The sequence below is a fragment of the Acomys minous genome, assembly GCF_964271855.1.
Source record: "Acomys minous genome assembly, chromosome: 3".
Classification (NCBI taxonomy): domain Eukaryota; kingdom Metazoa; phylum Chordata; class Mammalia; order Rodentia; family Muridae; genus Acomys; species Acomys minous.
Window position 1 is genome coordinate 84,964,557 of NC_140485.1, and position 21,088 is coordinate 84,985,644.

At 48.2% G+C, this 21,088-nt stretch overlaps 1 protein-coding gene across 2 annotated transcripts in view; it reads right to left on the reverse strand.

The window, feature by feature from the left end:
- Positions 1 to 21,088, reverse strand: part of NINL (ninein like) — a 74,824-nt gene that overhangs the window by 33,099 nt on the left and 20,637 nt on the right. For both annotated transcript variants that reach the window (XM_084776428.1, XM_084776427.1), the window contains exons 2-10: positions 14,511 to 14,704; positions 13,968 to 14,064; positions 11,135 to 11,307; positions 9,659 to 9,725; positions 7,890 to 8,080; positions 7,073 to 7,225; positions 4,017 to 4,184; positions 1,332 to 1,468; positions 383 to 523 (exon numbers count right to left, since the gene is read on the reverse strand). In XM_084776428.1, the coding sequence (XP_084632554.1) occupies positions 383 to 523; positions 1,332 to 1,468; positions 4,017 to 4,184; positions 7,073 to 7,225; positions 7,890 to 8,080; positions 9,659 to 9,725; positions 11,135 to 11,307; positions 13,968 to 14,064; positions 14,511 to 14,693 (1,310 nt within the window). In that variant the 5' untranslated portion in view covers positions 14,694 to 14,704. The remainder of the gene's footprint in view (positions 1 to 382; positions 524 to 1,331; positions 1,469 to 4,016; positions 4,185 to 7,072; positions 7,226 to 7,889; positions 8,081 to 9,658; positions 9,726 to 11,134; positions 11,308 to 13,967; positions 14,065 to 14,510; positions 14,705 to 21,088) is intronic.

Sequence of the window (21,088 nt, forward strand, 5' to 3'; positions counted from 1 at the left end):
AAATTCAAGAGGTAACTTTGTGTTTTCCTTTTTGGCCCACTAAGCCACCTTATGGATCAGTCCTGGTGTTGTTCCTTCCAAATAACTCATCATCTTGCAATACAAACAATTTCCACTTAAGACAGACACCGATAAACTCATGGACAGAGCTAGGATTTTCTGCAGGGCCTCAGGCACACAGGGGACACGAGGGGGTCTCTGTACCCATGTCACAAAAAGTAGGGTACTGTCAGACACACCACGTCCCTTCAAAACAGGTGTCCCCAAAAGTCGTCCCATTTTCCATCGGCTCCAGTAAAACGGCATAATCAGGTGGCAGCCCTAACCCTTGGCTGGCCCCCAAGAAGGGGCCAGAAGCTATAGCAGAGGGCCCCAAACCTACTTGATTTTCTTTTCTGTGAGCTGTTCCAGGGCCGAGTGGCAGTCATCCATTTCTCTTACAAAGTCCAGGTTCCTCTTCTCAGCTTTCTCCAGGTCCTGCCTCGCCTTGTCCCGTTCATGTACCAGCTGCTCCACCTGCCCTCTGCCATGGGAAGACAGATGGGTCGATGCTGTCATCCCGAAAGGCTTACCTGGGCCCCACTGCCCAGTGTGACCGCACTGCCACACAACCACCTCCTGGGGGCACTCTACAATTTCTGTGACCATTTTATCAGTACACATGTTAAGAAAGGCCAGTGACAGCCTCCACAGTAAGCTAAGCCAGATCCCAACCTATTGGGAAGGTTAGTATTCAAAGGGGCTTCCTTTCCCTTAATCCCTAGCCTTAGCCAGAGATCCCTAGGCTGCTCTTGGAAGTAGGCTCCTTCTCAAACAATAGGCTCTCTGCTTCCACAACAGTGAGCTCCAGAATCAGCAGGGTGAGGGTCAAGTTCAAATCTTTTTTTTTTTTTTAGGAGGGTTCCCAGACAGGGTTTCTCTGTGTAGCCCTGACTGTCCTGCACTCAGAGATCTGCCTGCCTCAGCCTCCCCGAGTGCTGGGATTACAGGCGTGCGCCACTTCAAATTCAAATCTTAAAATCATCATAAAACTGGCTGGGTGAGGTCCCAGACAAGGTTTTCTAAGCGAGTCTCCACGTTTGAGGATGGGCTAGCGATCTTTAATTCTAGGGGCACGTAACCTAGTAGTAGCAGCAGTGAGCAGCCGTGGGCCCTCAGGCCTCCTCTGCTCTCTTCATCTGAGCTCTAGTTACAAGGGCAGGAGAGCAGGGGACAGGCAGACTGGGAGCTACCAGGAGAGACTGAGATGAGGCTAGGAGGTTATGACCTGCAGTTCCCGGGAAGAAGACCTGGCCAGTAGGATCCTAAGCCATTCCCTTGTGGGCTCTTACTGGTGGTAGCTGAGTTCCTGGCGGTAGCAGGCCAGGGCTGCCTGCTGGATGACACCATCAACTGTTAGGAGTTCATTGTCAAGGGCCCAGGTTAGCTCCAAGAGGTTCACCTTCTCATCCACACTGAAGTCCAGGCTCTGAAATGAACAAGCCCCAGAAGGCGAGGGGGCGGGAGAGATTTCTCCAGATGTACTCGTTTGCCCGTGACAGCTCAGGGGCCCCTACCCACAGTGGCTACTGTAGCAAGAACCCGCCCCTTTCCTGTCGGCAAGTGTTTCTGGTTGTTGGACTACTCTTCCTCAACCCCAGTGACTGGGCTGTCAACACCAGGCTTTTCTATCATACTGTGGTCCCCGAGACCCCGTTAACCTTGGTTAGGTTTCTTCTACATAAACAAAGTAGAAGATGAAGTGGGTGCCTACCCCACCTCAACACACCACATGAACTGAAAAGGAGACCTGGTGAAGGGGCCCTTTCCCCTCTGAAACCAACAGTCTTAAGGACTAGGTAAGCCTTTCCAACCACCCACGTAACGAGGCATGTTCTACAGGCCAAAGAATCACAAAATGGGAGACCAAAGCCACAAACACTTGATGTCCAGCTCCCTGGAGCCACTTGGGAGCCAGGGAGCCAGCTCCCTGAGAAGCTCTGTTTTGTGAACGTGCAAAGTCCAGAGACATAGCAAGAGTGCTGGGAGCCACACATGTGCACCCTTCTTTGAAGGGTCCCCAAATGGAAGTAGGAACTTCAGAAAAGTTACAGAACTATGTTATAGCAACAGCTTCTTGTCTAAGTAAAAGGGAGCCACCAGAAGCACCCTGGAGAGCTGGCACAAGGGGGAAAGTACTTGCTGCATGAACTTGGGTACCTGAGTTTGAACGCCTGAAACTCTGGAAGCTTGGTGCTGTAGCTCACACCTGTCACGGCAGCACTCTACGGTGGAAGGCAGGAGGACTCTCCCCCCGCAAGCGCACAAGCTTGAACAAGAGAGCCTGTCTCAAACTAAATAGCTGGCCGGGACTGATTATTTGAGGCTGAACTCTGACCTCCATATGTGCATCACAGCATGCACACATACATGTACATGTGAGGGTGTGCGCACGTGAACACACATAGACACACACGAACAGGAATGAGTAAAGCTGAGTGGCAGCTCATGCCTCTATTCTCAGAACTCACAGGGTAAAAACAAGAGTTTTTAACAGGCAAAATGTACAGCTCCAGGAATCAACTGTCCACAGCAATGTCAGCATGAGACCAGGGAAGCTGACACCTTATAAAGTGGCGAGACGAGGGCAGAAGTAACCCACCTGTCCAACAGCGAAGAAGAGCTGCATAAACTAACAGTGAAACAGTATGATACCAATACTAAGAAAATTAAACTAAAGTGTATAAACACATTCACTTTTCTGTGCTTGGAAGAACTCCACAAGAGGTTCACGGCATGCAGGTGCTTGTGTGGCTGTGGGTGCACACTCGCAAAAGAAAGCCGATGTTGCTCTTCTTCAGATGCCATTTGCCTAGATTTGGGGGGGGGGGCTGTTGTTGTTATTTTGAGATAAGTTTTTTTTTTTTAACCACCTGAGGTTTTTAAGTAGGTTAAACCGGCAGGCAGGAGGCAAACCCTGATGACCCTCTTGTCTCTGACTCACCAGGGCTGGGATTACAAACACTCACTCAGCTCCTCGCGCATTTGTAGTTTATGCTTTACCAAATAAGCCATTTCCCCAGGCCTAATTGTGATTTTTTTTGTTTTGTTTGAGACAGGGTTTCTCTGTGCAGCCTTGACTTTCCTGGAAATTACTCTGTAGAACAGGCTGGTCTCGAACTCAGAGATATCTTCCTGCCTCTGCCTCCCAAGTGCTGGGATTAAAGGTGTTTGCCACCACCACCAGACTCCCTAGAGTTGTGATTTTAAAAAGATATTCCTATTTAAATTTTTAATTATGTGTGTATATGTGTCTGTGTGAGTGTGTACATCTGGGAGCATAGAGAAAATACCTGTTGGAGTTGTAATTACGTAAGACAGTTATTAACCACTTGATGTGGGTGCTGGGGACTGAATTTGGGTCCTCTGTAAGAGCAATAGGCGCTCTTCATTACTGAGGTATCTTCTGGCCTCAAATTGTGCTTTGTTTTTTGTTTTCTTAAACAATGGAAAGCAAAATTTGAGAAGGAAACTAAATCTGGTTTGCAACACTTCCTGGAGGTAGTGGTCTGTCGCCCCTGCTGGACTCAGTGACTCTGACTTGGCTGCCCCAGGGCAGAACTCTTTTATAGATCACGAATGCAACTCAACCAAAACCTAGAGCAAGAATAAGCGCATCTGTGTGAAATCCCACTCAACTCTGGTCCTCCTAGAACGAAGAAGCCCATGTGACTTCCTTTTTTTGGGGGTGAAAATCAGGGATGGTGTGCATGACATAGAAACATACCTTGGAATGGACATTTCCTGACTGTTTTTTCTATATTTTTAAGTTTCAAATTAAATACCCCTACAATTTAACTGCAGGGATTTATGGGAAAATGTTTCCTTTGGGGTTTCCCCAGCACACAGCACATGCTCTGCTGTGTTGTTTATCTTCTGTGGACATGTGGTCTCCCTTCCTCACCATGCCCTCTGTTCAGTCCCACATTGTCACAGACACCACTAAATGGGGCAGCCACAAGCAGTAAGGTGCAAACCTGCAAGATCTCCCTGCCGTTCTGAATGCCCTCCTGGGCCCACGCGGAGATGACTTGCTCGGGAAAGGCAAAGCCACTGCCATCGTCAACACTGGAGAACAGGCGCAGGCCTGAGCACACCGACACGAGGGATGAGGTCGTGGTGGTGGTGTGGCAGCCATTCTCCTCCTGCACATCAGGAAGGAAGAGGCCCTGAGCACTCGGGTGTCTTGAGGCTGTGGTGTCTGTGTACACTAATACGTGTCTCACCTTCCAGCCTCTGTTCGCTATTTTGCCTTCTCATCCAAGCCTAAAACAAGAGAACATGCATACCCGCAATGATCCCGTAGCCCCTTCCCTGGGATTTACCTGCAATCACATGGTTCTGCAAGGGGCAGAAGTGGGTCCCAGCCCGTGGTCTTGCAAGGATCCCTGGGTACCTGCTCTTACGTTTCATTGTCACCTGTGAGGCCTGAGTCACCTCCAGCCAACAAGTCACCACGCAAAGGCCCACAAAGGGATTTCTGTGGCCGTTTCCTCCTACTTCAGAAAGTGCGTGCACCAGGAAACCCCAGGTTTTGAGAGGAAATGACAGATGGGCTCAGAAGGAAGGGGCAGAATAGCCAAAGCAGGACCCCATATTTCCCAGGACACAGCCCCGCAGCCTAGTTTCTAAGCAGTATCCGAGAGGTTTGTGGGACAGTAAAAGTCTCCAAGAGGGAAAGCTGCCTGTGAGGCTCTTCTACTGTCTGAACCCAAAGGCAGGAACGATTTCCCACCTTCCTGTTCCACCCGGATCCTTCTCAACAAGTCCCAGCTGTGAGGAACCGTGGGACTGGGGGAGGTAGTGCTTCCTGTATACTAGAGTCTGAGTTCAGGGGTCCTGGGCATATACTGCGCCCAGGACCCCACTATCTCTGCTCTGCAGGCTACAGATGGGCTGCTGAGTGCTCTCCTTACCACCTCCAGCTCCTAGGTCTCCATTCTCTTTTCTTTTTTTTTGTTTTTGTTTTTGTTTTTGTTTTTTTGAGACAAGGTTTCTCTGTGTAGCCTTGGCCATCCTGGACTCACTTTGTAGACCAGGCTGGCCTCGAACTCACAGCGATCCGCCCGCCTCTGCCTCCCGAGTGCTGGGATTAAAGGCGTGCGCCACCACGCCCGGCCCTCCATTCTCTTTTCAACACCCGAGCGCGGAAATGCTTTCTCCAACACCTAAGAGCCTATCCTCTCCTCACCCTGGCTTGTCCCTATCTTGGACTTCTCGCTGACAACTCTCCCAGACTGGCCTGCAAACACTTCATCAGCGTGCAGCACCTCAGGTAGGGTTTGCTGGTGGTTCTTTACTCACAATTCCTGCAGGTCCAGTCCTCCTCTTGCCCCCCCCCCCCCCCCCCCCCGTACACTTGCTCTTTCAGCTGGCCCTACCCCTCCAGCATGCTCAGGAGGAGAGTTTCCTGACCTGTATGGCTGTCTTACAACCCTTTTTGTTTGCAACAAAGCAGACATCTTTCCCCATTTACAGAGGGAGAGGACATCTCTACCATGTCTAGTGACAGCCACCTGTGCACAAGCTCTGATACCCAAATGCGCTGGGGAATTGCCAGTCCCTCTTTGGGCTCCAGCAGGACAGGGCTGAAGTAATCCCTCTGGAGTTTGCCTTCCTGGAACTGGCACAGCCACATACAGAGCCTGAGCACATGTCTAGAGAGGGTGTTCGCATACAGAAAATGTGTGTACTTAATTGGTAATGAATGTATACTGAACATACAGGTGTACAACCAGTGAACATTTATAGTGTGTGTTCACAGCAGATACACACATAAAATGGATGTGCTGTGTCTACAGTAGGAATGCATGTGTCATGGATGTGTGTGTACTCAGTAAATTGTACATGTATAGATGATGTGTGCACAGTGAGCACAGTACAGTGGATACATGTATGCCCGTGCTATATACATGTATGTGAACAGAGTGAACAAGGTAGGATGTTGGCCCAACATCTATAGGGCCAGAAGCATGGGAGCAGTTCAACGGTTGCGGGAAAAGAAAATAAGCAAGGTAAAGAGAGAGGAACTACAACTTCTAGCACACTCTAGACCATGACCTCTGCCATAGGCGAGGCGGCTGGGTGAAGAGGCAACTTCTGAGGAGCACATGGGACCGACAATTCTCCTTTAATCTATCTTGGGGTGTCCAGACAGTTGCTGGGCCTTCTAGAAGGAGGTTCAGAGATGCTGGCAATCTCATTTGATAGCAGTTGCCAGTGGCCTCACTCACAGGAGCACTCAGATGAATGAACACTGAATATGACCTGGGAGGAGAGGTCTCATGGCTTTCAGTCTTGATTTCATGTGTTTATACGTGGTGCTAAGAATGGCCCAGAGCTTACACATGCTGGGCAAGAATTCCACCACTGATCCACCACCTGGCTCCTGGTATTTCTGACTTGTAGGACTAATATCATCCCCAAGTGCTTGTCCTGAGTTTCTCTGCCTATTCCCACTGACTTAGTAAAAAACATAGATTCTCAAATGCACTGGCCCATACTAGTGCCTGTCCTCACAGCTAGCCTGTGCTATGTCCTGGTGCCTTTGAGCAAAATGGCCTCTGAAGAAAATTTTACAAAATAAAATTCCTTCTGGTAAGGAAAAGCAATCCACATGGAAGACGAATATCAGACAAGCTACACTACTCTACAGCTTATCTTTATGCATAATGGAAGAGGGAAACAGCTGTCCCACTGAAAATCATCCCTCTAGGACACCCCTGAGAGAAACTGCCATGTTCCCCACACTGCATTATTCTCTGCCAATACTGGACATAGGTACTCAGACTGCTTCCATTTTACAGATGAATACAGATCTCAGAGAAGGCAACACACAGTCCGCAATGAGCAACACCAGATGAGAGTGAGGCCCACAGAGTGCTGCACATGCACGTGTGTGTGTGTGTGTGTGACGTTTACCTAGATTCTGGGCTCAGTGCTGTGACACTGGCAGAACCACCAGCCGGCACCCTCATCTGGCAAGGAACAGCCAAATACTGCTAGTCTTTGATACTTAATTCACCAATTTTACCTGATAATGAGGCCAATTCCTGTTTGGTTTGACCGGACTGGAAGATTCTGGAAGTGAAGAAGGCTCATGACCGAACAGGCCAAGCTGAAACTCTGCAAGACTCACTCTGCCATCTCCATCTTGGTCCAGTTTGCTGAAGAGTTCTTCAAGTTCCTATACAAAAGCCACCACTTTTCAGGCCTGGAGAGTCATCTTGTTCTGTCCCTCTGGCTTCAAGCACCCAACAAGGGCCCTTGCCTTATCCAAAGACTAAACTGTGTAGCTGCTTTACAATACTGCTCAGCTGCTTTGGATACTACAAGGCCTTACCAGGTGGGAGGGGCACCATTTGAACGTTCGAACTTTATAACTCAAGTGTCCACTAAGAACAAGAACTTGCTGGAAACCCAGGCTGAGCCTTACAGATCATGGTCCAGCAAGGACACATAGGAACATAACAGGTGGGACCTGTGCTATCTCCACAGCCAGATTCCTGTCCCAGTCTTCCCAAAAGAATGGGGCTACATGCCTGCGGTGTAGCGAGGCACAAAGGTGCCGCGTTGGGCAGAAGAAGAACGGCATGTGATCTAGAGCTTGAAGTGAAGGTTTTAGAAACAGCTGAGGGCAGCCATAAGTTTGTGAGGATGGGGTGTATGGGTGAAGATGGACCCTCAAAGTATCTCAAAGCTTTGAGGAACAGCACTGGGAGCCATCAAAAGATTTGAGATAGCAAAGAACAGAAGAAAACTGCTCTCTGAAGGTGAATTGGTTGTCCAGACCCAGCACTGAACGTGCCCACAACAAATACGAAGTCACTGCGGTGGCCCCAGGCCTTCACCTGTTTCTCAAGCCCATGGAGCCCGATGCTTTGGCAGACCACAGCTAGCTCCTGCTCATTCAGGTGACCGCTGCTGCCAACCCCCAGCTCATGCCAGATGCCTTGGACCTGGTTCTCAGGTGTGTTGAAGGGAGGGCTACAGGATTTCCGGGGTGTCCCGAGGACCTCACAACCCCAGGATCGCAGCTGGCCTGAAGCAAGGAAGGAGCACAGTTAAACACTGATAAACACACCCATAGTAAAGAGACCACCATGGAACGCTTAGCCTTATGGGCGTTAGGTGCTTTTATAACTCAGCCAGGAACAGAAAAGCCACCATCCGCCATTGAGCACCAAGCCTGAGTATTCCCAAAGGACACCATGGAATGGCTAGTGGAAAGCATGTCACAGGACCTGTAGCCAGTGCGGCCTGATCCAAGACATAGCTCTCAGGGTACTCTGCCTAGTGCTGAGGGCTTGCACTGCAGGACAATGAGGCCCAGTCTCAGCCCATGGGTAGTCAGGGCTGGAAGCTCTGAGTCTTCTCAGGTGGGCTAGTGTCTTTTCCAACAGAACTTACCAGCTCCACAAACGCATCCACTGGGCACCTCCTAGTTCCTTCCAGGGCCCGGGGGCCAGGAACTCTGCATCCAGAAGAGCGTTGAGTCTGATCAACCAGCCCCAGAGGCTCCTCTCTGGTCGCTGCAGCCTAGCGCATGAGCTCCTTTCATCACTGGGCTCCCCAAAGATTTACAACAGCTTCCTCCTGCTGCCCTTGGCCTCATGGGCCTGGCTTTAAAGGGCCTCACAGTTTGCTTCCTACTTGCTTACTGAAGCACATGCCACATTCATGTTCTCCTTTCTTCTCAAATGACTTTTTGGCTTTCCCCACAAGGCAGTTTAAAAACATGATTCCAAATTCTGATACTCTTTCTTCCGTTAGTACCCAGGGGTCTGTGGCCTCTCTGTGGCCTCGGAAGCCTTGAGATAGCTTTCGCCAAGAGAACATGAAAGGAGTCATGCTGTGTGACTGTAGGGTAGGCTTCTATGACACCAGGGATCATCAGACCAGCTGGCCAGGCCTTGTGTGAGCAGACCTGAGCCATTATACTATGAGGAAGCCCAGTCACGCCAAGAGGGCCTACAAAGGAATCCACACCCAATCGTCAGCCCAGAAACATGTAACGCAACTGCCATCCCAGAAAGGAGCCAACAGATTTCACATCGAGCTCACGCCTGTGCACCCAGGGGCTGTTTGGCACTCAGTATCTCACACAGACCACAGCACTTCTGGTGGAAGAGCCCCTTGGCTCTGATGCTGATGTCCTGATTTGCTCCAACTGTGGGTCTTTGGTTGCTGAGTGAGGCTCTTCTAGATCAGGACCACGTGCTACTTTTTGCTAGGGGACAACTCAAACCGGAAGGGTCTGAGACGACCTCCTCACAGCACAAGAGACTGCAAGCAGGCCAAGCAGAGCACTTTGGCCTGAGATGCCTGGGCAATTCCTGTCATCTGAGTTCACAGTGGAACCCGTAGGCCATGAATTGGAGCAGGGCCACCCTGCAACCTTGGCCAGAAGTCTCTATCTCAGGAAGCGGTCTTGGGGGAAACTGAAGACCAAGTGACTGCCTCAGGGCTGTGATGCCGACATTCTGACTATCTCCGGAGAGGGATCCTACCTACAAGGGTCATAGACACAACACGTGTCTCCTAAAGCATTGCCCTGCCCAAAAACCTGCCTCTCAGAGCTCTCATCAGACACAGCATGAAATATGAGGCCATGAATTACCTTGTGCTTCAAACAATTCATTCTGGGGTTCTTTAGCACTCTCAGCATCCTCATCTGACTTGAGGCTCTGTGAAAAAAAAAAATGATGAAAAGGATGTGAGTATCCCAACCGTATCATAGTGGATGAGACACCAGGAATACGCATGGAGGATGCTGGGTGGGAGGGGGTCACTGAAGATGCACTCTGGGCTGGCTGCAGTGCCAGTATGCAGAGCTTTGTATGGTGTGAAGACTCACACCCTCTCCAAGGCAAAGGATTCAGACAGGAGGTTGGCACATGCCCTGTTCTGCATACTCAGTCTCCTTAGCACAAACTACCAGCAGGCCACACTGGAAACACAGAAAGCTCTTGCATCCCACAGCAGAATGTGGCCAGCTTTACACACCACCATGGACAGGAACTGCCCATCACTGCACTCATGGAACACCGTCAGCAAATACTGTGATGTCATGGCCCTGTGCACAGTCCTTTACCATCTCTGTTAGTTCAGCCAACAGAAGGGCAAGCCTCAGTCCCTTTAGGGGCTCTGGGGACAGCACAGTCCATAGTAAGCACTGACACCTTAGCAGAGGAGACAGGGCCATCAAGGAATGTGTGACTTAAATAAAAGCCTCCCCACACCAGCAGACAGAGCTAAAGCTGGCTTCTGAGCAAGTGCTGTGTGACCTGTTGATTCCCGAGCAAATGCCTGGGTGACAGAGACTCTTGTCCCTTCAAAGCTGCCCTAATTCTCAGGGTCAGAATGCAAGTGGGTAATAAGCACTCAGCCCCATTTTTCTAATGCACTTCACTCAGCGGACAACATGGTGTTCTCTGAGTTTGTACTTTGAGTCAGAGGTGAAGGACCATGATGGAACCATGAGCTGAGAAGTGCCTACTATCAACCCACCCGGCTTTGTAGAGGTGCCTTTCTCCACTGAGCCACCTCGCCTGCCCAGTGATCTGATTTCTTTACATAAAGCAGGTAAGGCCCCACTGTTAACAGCAAAAAGCTAAGGGGCAGCTCCCACACCCCAGGAGGTATCCAGCTACACCTTGCCAGACGATACATGTGTGGGCCTTGGTATATCCTGAGGCAGACAGTACTGTGGACTCAGTGACCCCATTCCTAAACAGAGGCTTCTTTTTCCATCCCTTGGCACGTAATGTTCCTCTGTTGTGAAATCCTAACTTGTACTTTCCACAGTGAATGGAAGGTGTGGCTGGTGAGCCGAGAAAGAGAAGTAAAAGTCCCCAAAAAGTCTCCATGGCTCCAAATCTGAAGGAGAGGGCCTGGGACCAGGACTGTCCCAAACAGAGAAGAGAGTTCCAAATGAAGCGCAGCTGCATGTGCACCCAGGCTGCTGACAACTCAAGCTGCCCAGGAACTTGGTTCCCTGCCTACGTCCTCCAGGGCCACGGGCATGGACAGTGACAGATTGACAATTACTTCCCTAGTCTTAGGCAATCAAGATGGGCAGGTTAGACTGACTCACCTCCACACTTTCCAGAGATGCAGAACGTCTCAGTGGAGATTTCACACTGCCCTTGGCCTGCTGCTCTGGTCCATATTTGGTTGCGGTGGCAGAGTCACAAAGCTCAGGTTGGCTCCGGCGGCCATACCACTTAGAGCCACTCGTGTACTTTGGAGGGACAGCACAGGAAGCAGCTGGAAAGAGAAAAGGAGACAAGGAGAGGGGATGGCCATCAAAGAGGCTGTGGGCCCTGCATGACAACCAGACCCGCCACTAGAAGCTGTGCAATTAACCCCCAGTATGGCTCACAGACACACTGTAGAGCGCCCGTTAGTCTGAAGCAAAACTGGTAAGCCAGTTTGGACAAGGGGGGCTCATACTAAATCCCAGGTGCTCTTATTTCTTTTTTGGTTTTTCGAGACAGGGTCTCTCTGTGTAGCCTGGGCTATCCTGGACTCCTTTTGTAGACCAGGCTGGCCTTGAACTCACATCAATCTGCCTGCCTCTGCTTCCTGAGTGCTAGGATTATAGGCGTGCGCCACCATGCCTGGCTCACTAGGTGCTCTTTACATTTTTTCTTGCATATTTTACTCTTGTTTATGGAGTGAGACACCAACAGTCCCAAGAACATGTAGCTAGAGAAATGAGGACTATTTCCCATAATTCCTTCCTTAGTGTACTGGTCTCAGAGTCACAGCCTGTGCCCTAATAAGCCAGGCTCAGCCATCTTCACAATAAGCCAATTAAAAGAGCCAAGTTGGGCTGAAGAGATGGCTCAGCTGTTAAGAGACTGTCTGCTTACAGAGGTCCTGAGTTTAATTCCCAGCAAACACATGGTGGCTCACAACCATCTATAATGTGATTTGATGCCCCCTTCTGGTAAGCAGGTGTACATGTGGATACACACACACACACACACACACACACACACACACACACACACACACACATAAAATAAATAAAATCTTTGGGGAAAAAAAGAGCCAAGTTAACAGTGAAAAGCAGATGCAATCAATGTGGCCACATTAAGGAAAAGGATGAAGAGATGCAGTGACCCTCTTGAGTTTATCTTCAGGGTACTGCCTTGAGATTAAGTTTTAACTACAAGGGAAGAAACCTGCGTAATTTGGCATACAAAATCAAAGTATGGACTCAATCCTGGAGAAGGAAGGTAGAGTTGACCTGGCTCTGTCACCACAGGCCCACAGCACAAGGTCAGTCCTGGTAGCAGATAGATGTTCCCAGATTGCTGTATAGCTGTTTCCTGCCAATTGAAACATTCCTTCCTTCGGTCAGGAGGGAGTTTGACAAGACTGGGGAAGCTAATGAAACTAATCAGACTGAGCAAGCTCAGAAAGAAACAAGATATCCAAGACTCTAGCCTTCATCTCTGCACAACAGCTAGAGGGAAGAAGGCTGGTGGGAGTAGGGTGATTCATCCATGCTCCTGTGAGAAGCCCTAATGATCTCACTGGCTCCCCTCAGCCTTGGGTAAAATCATTTCTTTGGCCTGTTGTGAGTGCTCTGATGTTCACATCTCTTCCATACAGTCACTAATGGCAGATGGGCAGGGGTCAGTCTCCATCCAATGGCTTGAGGGGCAGTGTTTCAGGAAAGCAAGGGGCCACTTAGCTAAGAAAAACTTTAAATTCTAATTCAAGAGAAAAAAAATTGGTATCAGTGAGGAAAAAACATAGCCACTGAAGTCACTCTTCTTTGAGAAAACCGATGTTCCATGTTCCATAGATGGTGACTTTTAAGCTGTGAAGTGTCACGTGGCAGGAAGTAGGACATCTCTTACCTCTGGTCCATCAGAGGGGCTCATGTCCCAAGTGCCATCTAAACCCTCCACACGGAAAGGGATGAGACAAATAATTGTGCAAGTGTGTGCGGCTGACACAGACCCCTAAGCTCTGTATCCTGTGCCCAGAGCCTCTGCTATCAGACAGGAGGTGGGAAAGGGACTGGCCATGTCATTCAGAGCAAGCACAGTGTTCTGACAGTGGGGAAGGCTTAGGGACTGTGGACAACAGGGACTCAAATTCTAGCCGCCACCAGGAACTAACTATACATCAGGGATAAATCTCTCCTCAGGTCAACTGTGAATACAACAGGCCTGCAGAATTCCTAAGGGGTAAACAGACTCTACATCAAATGCTCACAAAGCTCAAGGCCTTGCACCCAGAAGACACTTGGTATGAGTGCTGGTCCCTGGGCTTTTCGCTCTTACTCATTTCTACACCTCTGCTCCTGACTGGGATCTTTCAACCTGCTCTAAGGTCATACAGCATGCCAGAGGAAGCACTTGTGTCCACAGAGCCCTGAAATCATCAGTGTTTACCTCGCACAGCCCTCGTGTACTCAAAGAGACCTGCCTCCAGCTCTCGCACACCAGGCCCGTTGTTCCTGGACACTGTGATCAGGTCCTTGGGCCTGGTGGCTTCCTGCCATGTGTCAGTTGTCCTTATTACTGTGTTCCTGCCCCAAAGCATGTCCACAATGAGATTCCTGTTAGCCCTGCTAGCACACTGCAACACCACTGGCTATGACAGCAGATGTCAGTGGCCAGGGCAGAGGGCCAGTCGGCATGCTTGGTACACCTAAGAGTCCTAAGGCTCTGCCTCTCCACGCTTTTACACCTCTCTGTTCAGCGGTCAGTGGCTCCACAAGTAAAGCAGGTTTCAATCTGATGACATTCACAGAAGAGGAAACTTAAGATGCTTTGTTTAAGTCCACACTTGATGGCTTAATAGTGACAGAAAGAGAGGCTAGAATTTGGAACAGCTCAGCTACTCTCTAAAAGGCCCCAGGTAAACAGGAAAGAAACGGAAGTGCTTAGAGGAAATCCCCTTACCAGACTCTGAAGAACTACCTTCCTCATCGGAGGGCCCTACACAGGAACCAGTTGACAGCACAGCCACAAAACCTTCCTTAAATTCCTCAAAGTTGACCTGCCGGAATTTGAGTAAGGACACAACACCGTTAACTTTCCACAGATTCACACTGAATTTCATAGGCAAAGACATCTCCTTGGAGTCTTCTTTCTCAAAAGACCTCTATTGCCTTTCAGAGTGCGAACGTATAGTTTACCTTTCCGCATAGGATGTAGAAATCATTTTCACTAGAAGAATCTATTACAAAACATGAACCACCATCCCCACTGCCAAATAAACCATTTTACAAAACCAAACCAAACAACACAATTAGAGTACAGGTGTAGCCGGCCACCTACAGATGGGTGGGTGTGACAGCTTACAGTCTCCTAACTTCTTTGTACAAGCCACAGAACAACACTAGCTCATCAGTGGTGACTTCCCTTCCCCTGGTGTGTCTCCCTTTGGGTGCCCACGTCATTGGCACAGCTCTGCACTCTCCATTGAGAGGAGCACACACTCACCCTGGCCAAGCGGTCATTTCCAAGAAGAATCTGAAGGAGGGTTGGCAGCTGCTCCTCCAGGCCGAGCTTCGTGCATAGCTGGGTCAACTCTTCCTGGTCCAGAAACCCAGTCCCTGTGGTGTCACAGCTGCTGTAGACATCCCTGAGCTGTAGGACATAATGGTTCTCTTCTTGGTTGTCCATCCCATAGCAGGCTGGTCATGAAGGAGAAAATCAAACTGTCAGGTTAGGTTTCCTGGCCCCATTCCTCCTGTACCTACATGTTGGACAAAAATAGGTCACTGAGCTGGCATGTGCAAAGAGGGATCAGGAGCTCTTTTGGGGTGAAGGCCAGCTGGAAGAATCAGTGTCTTCTTACAAGAAGCTACATATATGACAGGGTTCCAAACCATCCATCAGCCACCAGTCACAAGGGAAATAATTTCTATTTTGTGGTTAAAAAAAAAAAAACTTTGGAATAATGAGAAAACAGATGAAATCTGGTGCTATGGCAAATCTCTATATGCCAGCTACACATGGAACAGAAGCAGAGGACTGCTTGAGCACAGAGTCTGAGATCAGCCTGCACAATATAGAACAATATCCTATCTTCAAAGATGGAAATACAGAGGGGAGAAAGGAGTGAAGGAGAGAGCAAGGAAGGAAAGTGAGGAGGAGGAGAGGAAAAGAAAAGAATGCAAACAACTCAATTTTACTATCTAAAAAAAACAACAACAAAAAACAACAACAACAACAACAACAACAAACCAAAAAAACAAAACAATCCCCGTAATCTAAAACCAAACCAAACCAAACCAAACCAAAACCTTTGTAATATTTTGGTGAGCAAATACCATTTTTCAATATATCCTGCCACCATAACATAAGGTCTCCTTTATAGATAAAAATACCTACCTGAAGATTAAATTAGTATGGCAGAAGAGACACCCAGGCTAGGCCCCAACCCGTGGAGAGGGGGCTACAGATTCACAGAGAAGTGATGGAGAAATAGAAAAGGTAAAAAACAAACAAACAAACAAAAAACCCAAAACAACAACAACAACAACAACAACAACAACCACCTAACGAAAAAACCCAGAGCTGTGTGTGCCCTATAGAGATAGGCAGGACTGGAGGCCTGAAGGCAGTGACAGGTGAGAGAAAGCGCTGAGGTCGATGTGCTCTCATTTCCTAGGAGGGGTGGCAGGTGCTGTACAGCAGCCTGGAGCTTATGCAGACCCAGGCTGAGCACCCAACATCCTGCCCAGCCATGAGATCCCCCTGGTTATGGGCACGAAGGAGGTCGAAGATGAGGAAAGGTTCTGTTTTTTGAATGGAACTCCTGGAAGGACCACTGCAATCCACGATGCCATCGGAGGCCATGTTTATGTCTGCAGTCCCTGTTGCCCACTATGAAGCCTGCGTTCTGTGCCACTGACTGATGACTTGGTGATATCCTCAGGCTTTGTAGCCTTGGCGGACCTTGTTGGTGTGAGTGACATGTGTAGCCACATGAGACCCTGATAAGACCCAAGGTCCCAAGGTCTGAGCAGCCCACTGAGGGCCATGAGTGGGCTGTGGTGATGTCTGTGGCCCCCCAAAGGCCCTGAGGATGTCCACAGTGTCTGGTCTGCTACCTGAAGCCATGTGGATGTCCAAGGGCTGTGCTGAGCTGGACACACACTGCCGAGGAGGAACCTGGGGAAGGCACAGACTGACCAATTCAGCTATCATCAAAACCAGATCTATGGCTTTGGGTTAGTCCATCCCAACATCTATGAGCTGTGGAATGTGTGAAGGGGCCAGTCCTGTGCAGGCATGGCCGTGGGATCTCGATAACCCTGGGTCACAGCAGGATATCTGTGAGGAATGTCTGTAGGGGTCTAGTATGGATGGTGTAGCAGAAGCCAGAGGCCCTGAGACACACCAACAACTCATTGCAGTGAACATTTTTGTTTGGGCAAAAGAGTATACTGCACAACACACCACAGCTTCCAATGCCCCTATGAAAAACAAGTATGGATGGAGAGGTGGGAAAGAGTGGGGCAGAGTGGTACAGAGCATGCCAGAACTGGAGATGCGGCAGTGTGACAGGTGGGAGAGAAGACTGCCATTGACAGAGGAGCAGGCTGCAGCCCAGGTTGGCCAGCAAGATGGGGTTTTTTTGCCATTGATTTTCTTTTTCTTTTCAATTTTAATTTTTTCTTTTGAGGGGAGAAAGTGACAATGGTGAGGAGTGGACACGTAAGGACTGGGAAATGAGTAGAATTGTGATTTATGACATGAAATTCATAAGTAATCAATAAAAAATATTGCGTTGGGAGCGGGAGAAATGGCTCAGCAGTTAATAGCACTGACTGCTCTTCAAGAGGACCTGAGTTCAATTCCTAGCACCCACACCGTGGCTCACAACCATCTATAATGTGATCTGATGCCCTCTTCTGGTGTGCAGGTGTACATGCAGGCAGAGCAGTGTATACATAATAATAAATAAATACATCTTTAAAAAAATATTGTGTTGAGAAAAAAACCAAATTAGTAACTTTTACCCTAAATTCCACAAATAAAAGGGCATATAAAAATAGGAACTCTAATAAAAAAAATATGCAGTAGTACAAGTTACAAAGAAGGCTGAAGCAGGAGGATTTAAGCTGCAAGGCCAGCTCTTTCTCACTGTACATTCTGAGTAGTTAGTTGGCTGTCTCGAGATGTGAGCGAGTATCTCCTTCCCTGCCACCAGATGTTTGCAACACTGCAGTGGATGAACTGGAACTTCTCCGTTCTATGAGAAACATACGCCACAGAGGAGCTGCTGATGCTCTGGGTGAAGAGTGATGGATGGTGGGAATGAAAACTAATGTGGTTGCTATGCAAGTCACCACAGAGATGCTGTGGTTGCTATGCAAGCCACCACAGAGAGATGTCACAGAGAAAGGAAAAAGAGTTATCCTATAACTAGCAACACCTCCAATGAACAGTAAGTGTGGTCTTTTGTTTGATTTCTTGGTTGATTTTTTTTTTGTTGTTGTTGGAGACAGTTTCTCTGTAAAGCCTTTGTCCTGGACTCACTTTGCAGACTAGGCTGGCCTTGAACGGACAGAGATATTCCTGCCTCTGCCACCCTGAATGCTGAGACTAAAGAAGTGTGCCTCTGTTTGTAAGTGGCATCATTTTTATTTTATTTTATTTTGTGACAAGGTTTTAAGTAGCCAAGGCTGACCTCACACTTGAATTTCTCTTCTTTCTTTCTTTCTTTCTTTTTTTTTTTTTTTAAAGATTTATTTAGTTAATGTATTTGCATGCTCCATCTGCATTTACATCTTCATGCCAGAAGAGATGTTTGTGAGCTACCAGACCATGTTGTTGTTGCTGGGAATTGAACTCAGGACCTCCGAAACAGCAGCCAGTGCTCTTAATTGCTGATCCATCTCTCCAGTCCTGTAAGTTGGTGGGGGGAGGGGGTGGGTCTTAAAGACATATTTGAACTTCTACATTCATAACGTTAACCACAAAACGACCAAGAGGTAGGAGTGATCCAAGTCCCCCTCAGTCATAACGATGATAAAGAAAACACAGAGTGGTGACTTAGGGTTTTTATTGCCATGATAAACGCCATGACCAAAAGAAGCCTGGGGGGCGGAGGGGAAGTGTTTATTTGTCCATAATTAAAGGACACCAGAGCAGGAACTCAAGCATAAGCCAGGAGGCAGGGACCATCCAGGAGTGCTGCTTACTGCTGGCTCAGCTTGCTCTCTAGTACCATCCAGAGTGTCTCTGGCCCTTTGGGCTGAGCCTTCCCACAGCAATCATTAATCAAGAAAATGCCCCCACAGATGTGCCTACTGTATAATCCAATGGAGGAATTTTCTCAGTTGAATTTCCTCTTCCCAGATATAAATTTTGCTTGTGTCAAGGTGAAAACAAACAAACAACAGACAAATAAAACCAAGCATACTATGTAATTAAAATATTAAGTACCCCCCCCCCCACTCCTCACAAAATGCTTTTTGAAAGAGAGTCTCACTATATAATCTTGGCTGGCCTAGACCTCTCTGTATAGCCAAGTCTGACCCTGAACTCACAGTGGGCTGCCTGCCTATGTCTCCTGAGTGCTTGGATTAAAGGCAGGTATACCATGCTGTCAAAAACACTGACCTTTCTAAAAAGGAAAAAAAGTAACATAAAAGGATGAAGCTAAACTATGTGGGATGGTGCAGTCCTTTAATCCCAGCACCCAGGAGGCAGAGACAGGTGGATCTCTGAGTTTGGGACCAGTCTGGTCTACAGAGTGAGTTCAAGGATAGCTAGGGCTACACAGAGAAACCCTGTCCCCCAAAACAAGTAACAGTACCAACAACAGAAGGATCAGCCTAAGGCATTCTTAAAGAAGTCATGACAAAATGACAAAGCCACAAGCACTACATGATTGTAATTCTCAGAGATATCCCGAGCAGTACAAACACACCCTACCAGCAAACAACAACAACAACAACAACAACAATAATGAATAAAAAATAGATAAGGGAGGGAGAAATTACTAGACTAATATATGATTTTTAAAAGCTTGCATATGGTGAAGCCCTACAGTGTGAGACAATAAATAAGAAGTACACATGCTAGCAAGACCAAAAATCACTCAGGGCGAAAGGCAAGTCCATCGTCCCTGTCTAGGCCCAGGTACTGTGCTCACCACCCTCTATTGCAGGACTGACACTTAAAGGCAGACCAATCACAACTGAGGGAAGACAATTCCTGAGAAGCTAGCACAGCATGCGTGTCACTCAAATGAGTGGCTAACCATGACAGAGGAAGTGATGGGCTCAGTCTGGTTTCCAACCCTGCTGTGGAGACTCTGCTGCAGAGCGCAAAAAGTGGGGAACCATAAGCCATTTGGAAAGTGGTGATGTAAGACTGAGACCTCTTGAGAGATCTTTAGTCTATTCCCGGAGTCCCCAGTGAGGGCCAGAGTCCATTGTTGATGCAAACGCACAGGAATTTATTAAGCCGACGCGACGGGGTCTACCAAGCTCTTTCGAACTGGAGACCTTGAAGAGCAGAAACATGGGCTTTATATAGGTTTTAGACAAAGAAATGAGTTATACAGTATGTGATTGGTTGGCATTTGGGCAGAAATGCTGCAAGCAGGGAGTTACAAGCCTTGGCGTTTTGTGATTGGGTAATGGGTGGAGGGGCAAGTTGACCTGTGGAAAAGATTGGTTGAAGCAGTCACAGGGGGCGTTAGGAACTTTGGCCTGGCTTCCCTTAATTTGTTGTTATACGCTAAACTATTTGTTGGTCAGCTTGACTAGGAGAGAGTATGTTTGGACTTTTTCGAGGTGATCTGGTTGTGTTGTTAGTCTAAAGAGTGTATGTCTTTAACTCTTGGGACACTCTGCCCTGGCAGGCGGCTGGGGTTAGTTATCAGTTGTGGCTCCTCTCAGAATTGTTTTACTGGCAGAGAAGGGAAGTGTTAAAGTAGTCTACAGCAGAGGAGATTTACAGACTTTGGCCTTAATGGGGGTCCTCTTAAGGAGGGGAGCGTTTCCTTTATCTCCTTCAGTGGGGCACGAGAGATGTTGGTGAGAGCTGGGAGAGCACATGGGAAAATAAGGATTTCCCCAAGCCCAACAGGAACACGGACCGGAGAAGTATCTGTCTCAACTTTCTGGTTCTGACAATCATACTGCCCAAGTGGTACAGCTGCAGGCTGGCTGTGGGATGGAAACCTGATGTCAGGACAGCTCAGAAAAGCTGTGAGGACATCAACCAAAACCTGCAGAACTGAATCGTTGTCAACGGACCCAGGATTTGGAAGCTGAGTGGATGCTGGTTTTAAGCACTGTGCGCCTGGGTGAAGATCAGTGATGCAGGATCTGTACCGAGAGGTGCGTTGACACACTGAGCCTGCACAAGTGTTAGCAGGAGTGTCACATGCAAGATTTTGACCAAACACCAGTACCTGCTATACAAAAATCATTATTTTCTTTTTGAAATAAATTCCACTGTATCCTTCAACGACCAAATGCCAGTATTTCATGATATATCATCTCATAATTACCACTTCTGCGGGGGAGAACAAGCTCTGTAACTGACAAAAACCCAGCACAGTCACGTGTACAGTAGATCTCTGACTTCTTCCCACTGCAAACTGGCTTCTTTTCCATCCTTAGAGCAACATCTTTATTTTATTTTATTTTTTATCATTTTAGCATCTCTTTTTAGGCTCCACTGTACAGTATTTTCCTCCTCTTTGGCTTCCTCTGTTCAGGATATTACCCTCCTGGTTTACCCATGTTGACATAAATGGCAGACCTGCTTGCCTTTCCTTCTCTCAACCTTGTTGCTACACTGTTATGCACAGCCTGGCCAGTAGTAACTCCCCATGTTTTTGTGCATCCTGGATGCTGTGGTGACAGCTCTGCACCTCTTGACTTTTCATGCCTAATCCCTACAATTCCTTTTCCTAGACATCTGGGTGTCTTAAGCTCCTAGCCTTATTTGTGCAGGAGCTGCTATGCTCACCCAGGATAATGGGACCATAGCCAGGACCACAGAGGAATGACTGTAAGGACGTTTGTCTGTCACACAGTAGGAAAGGC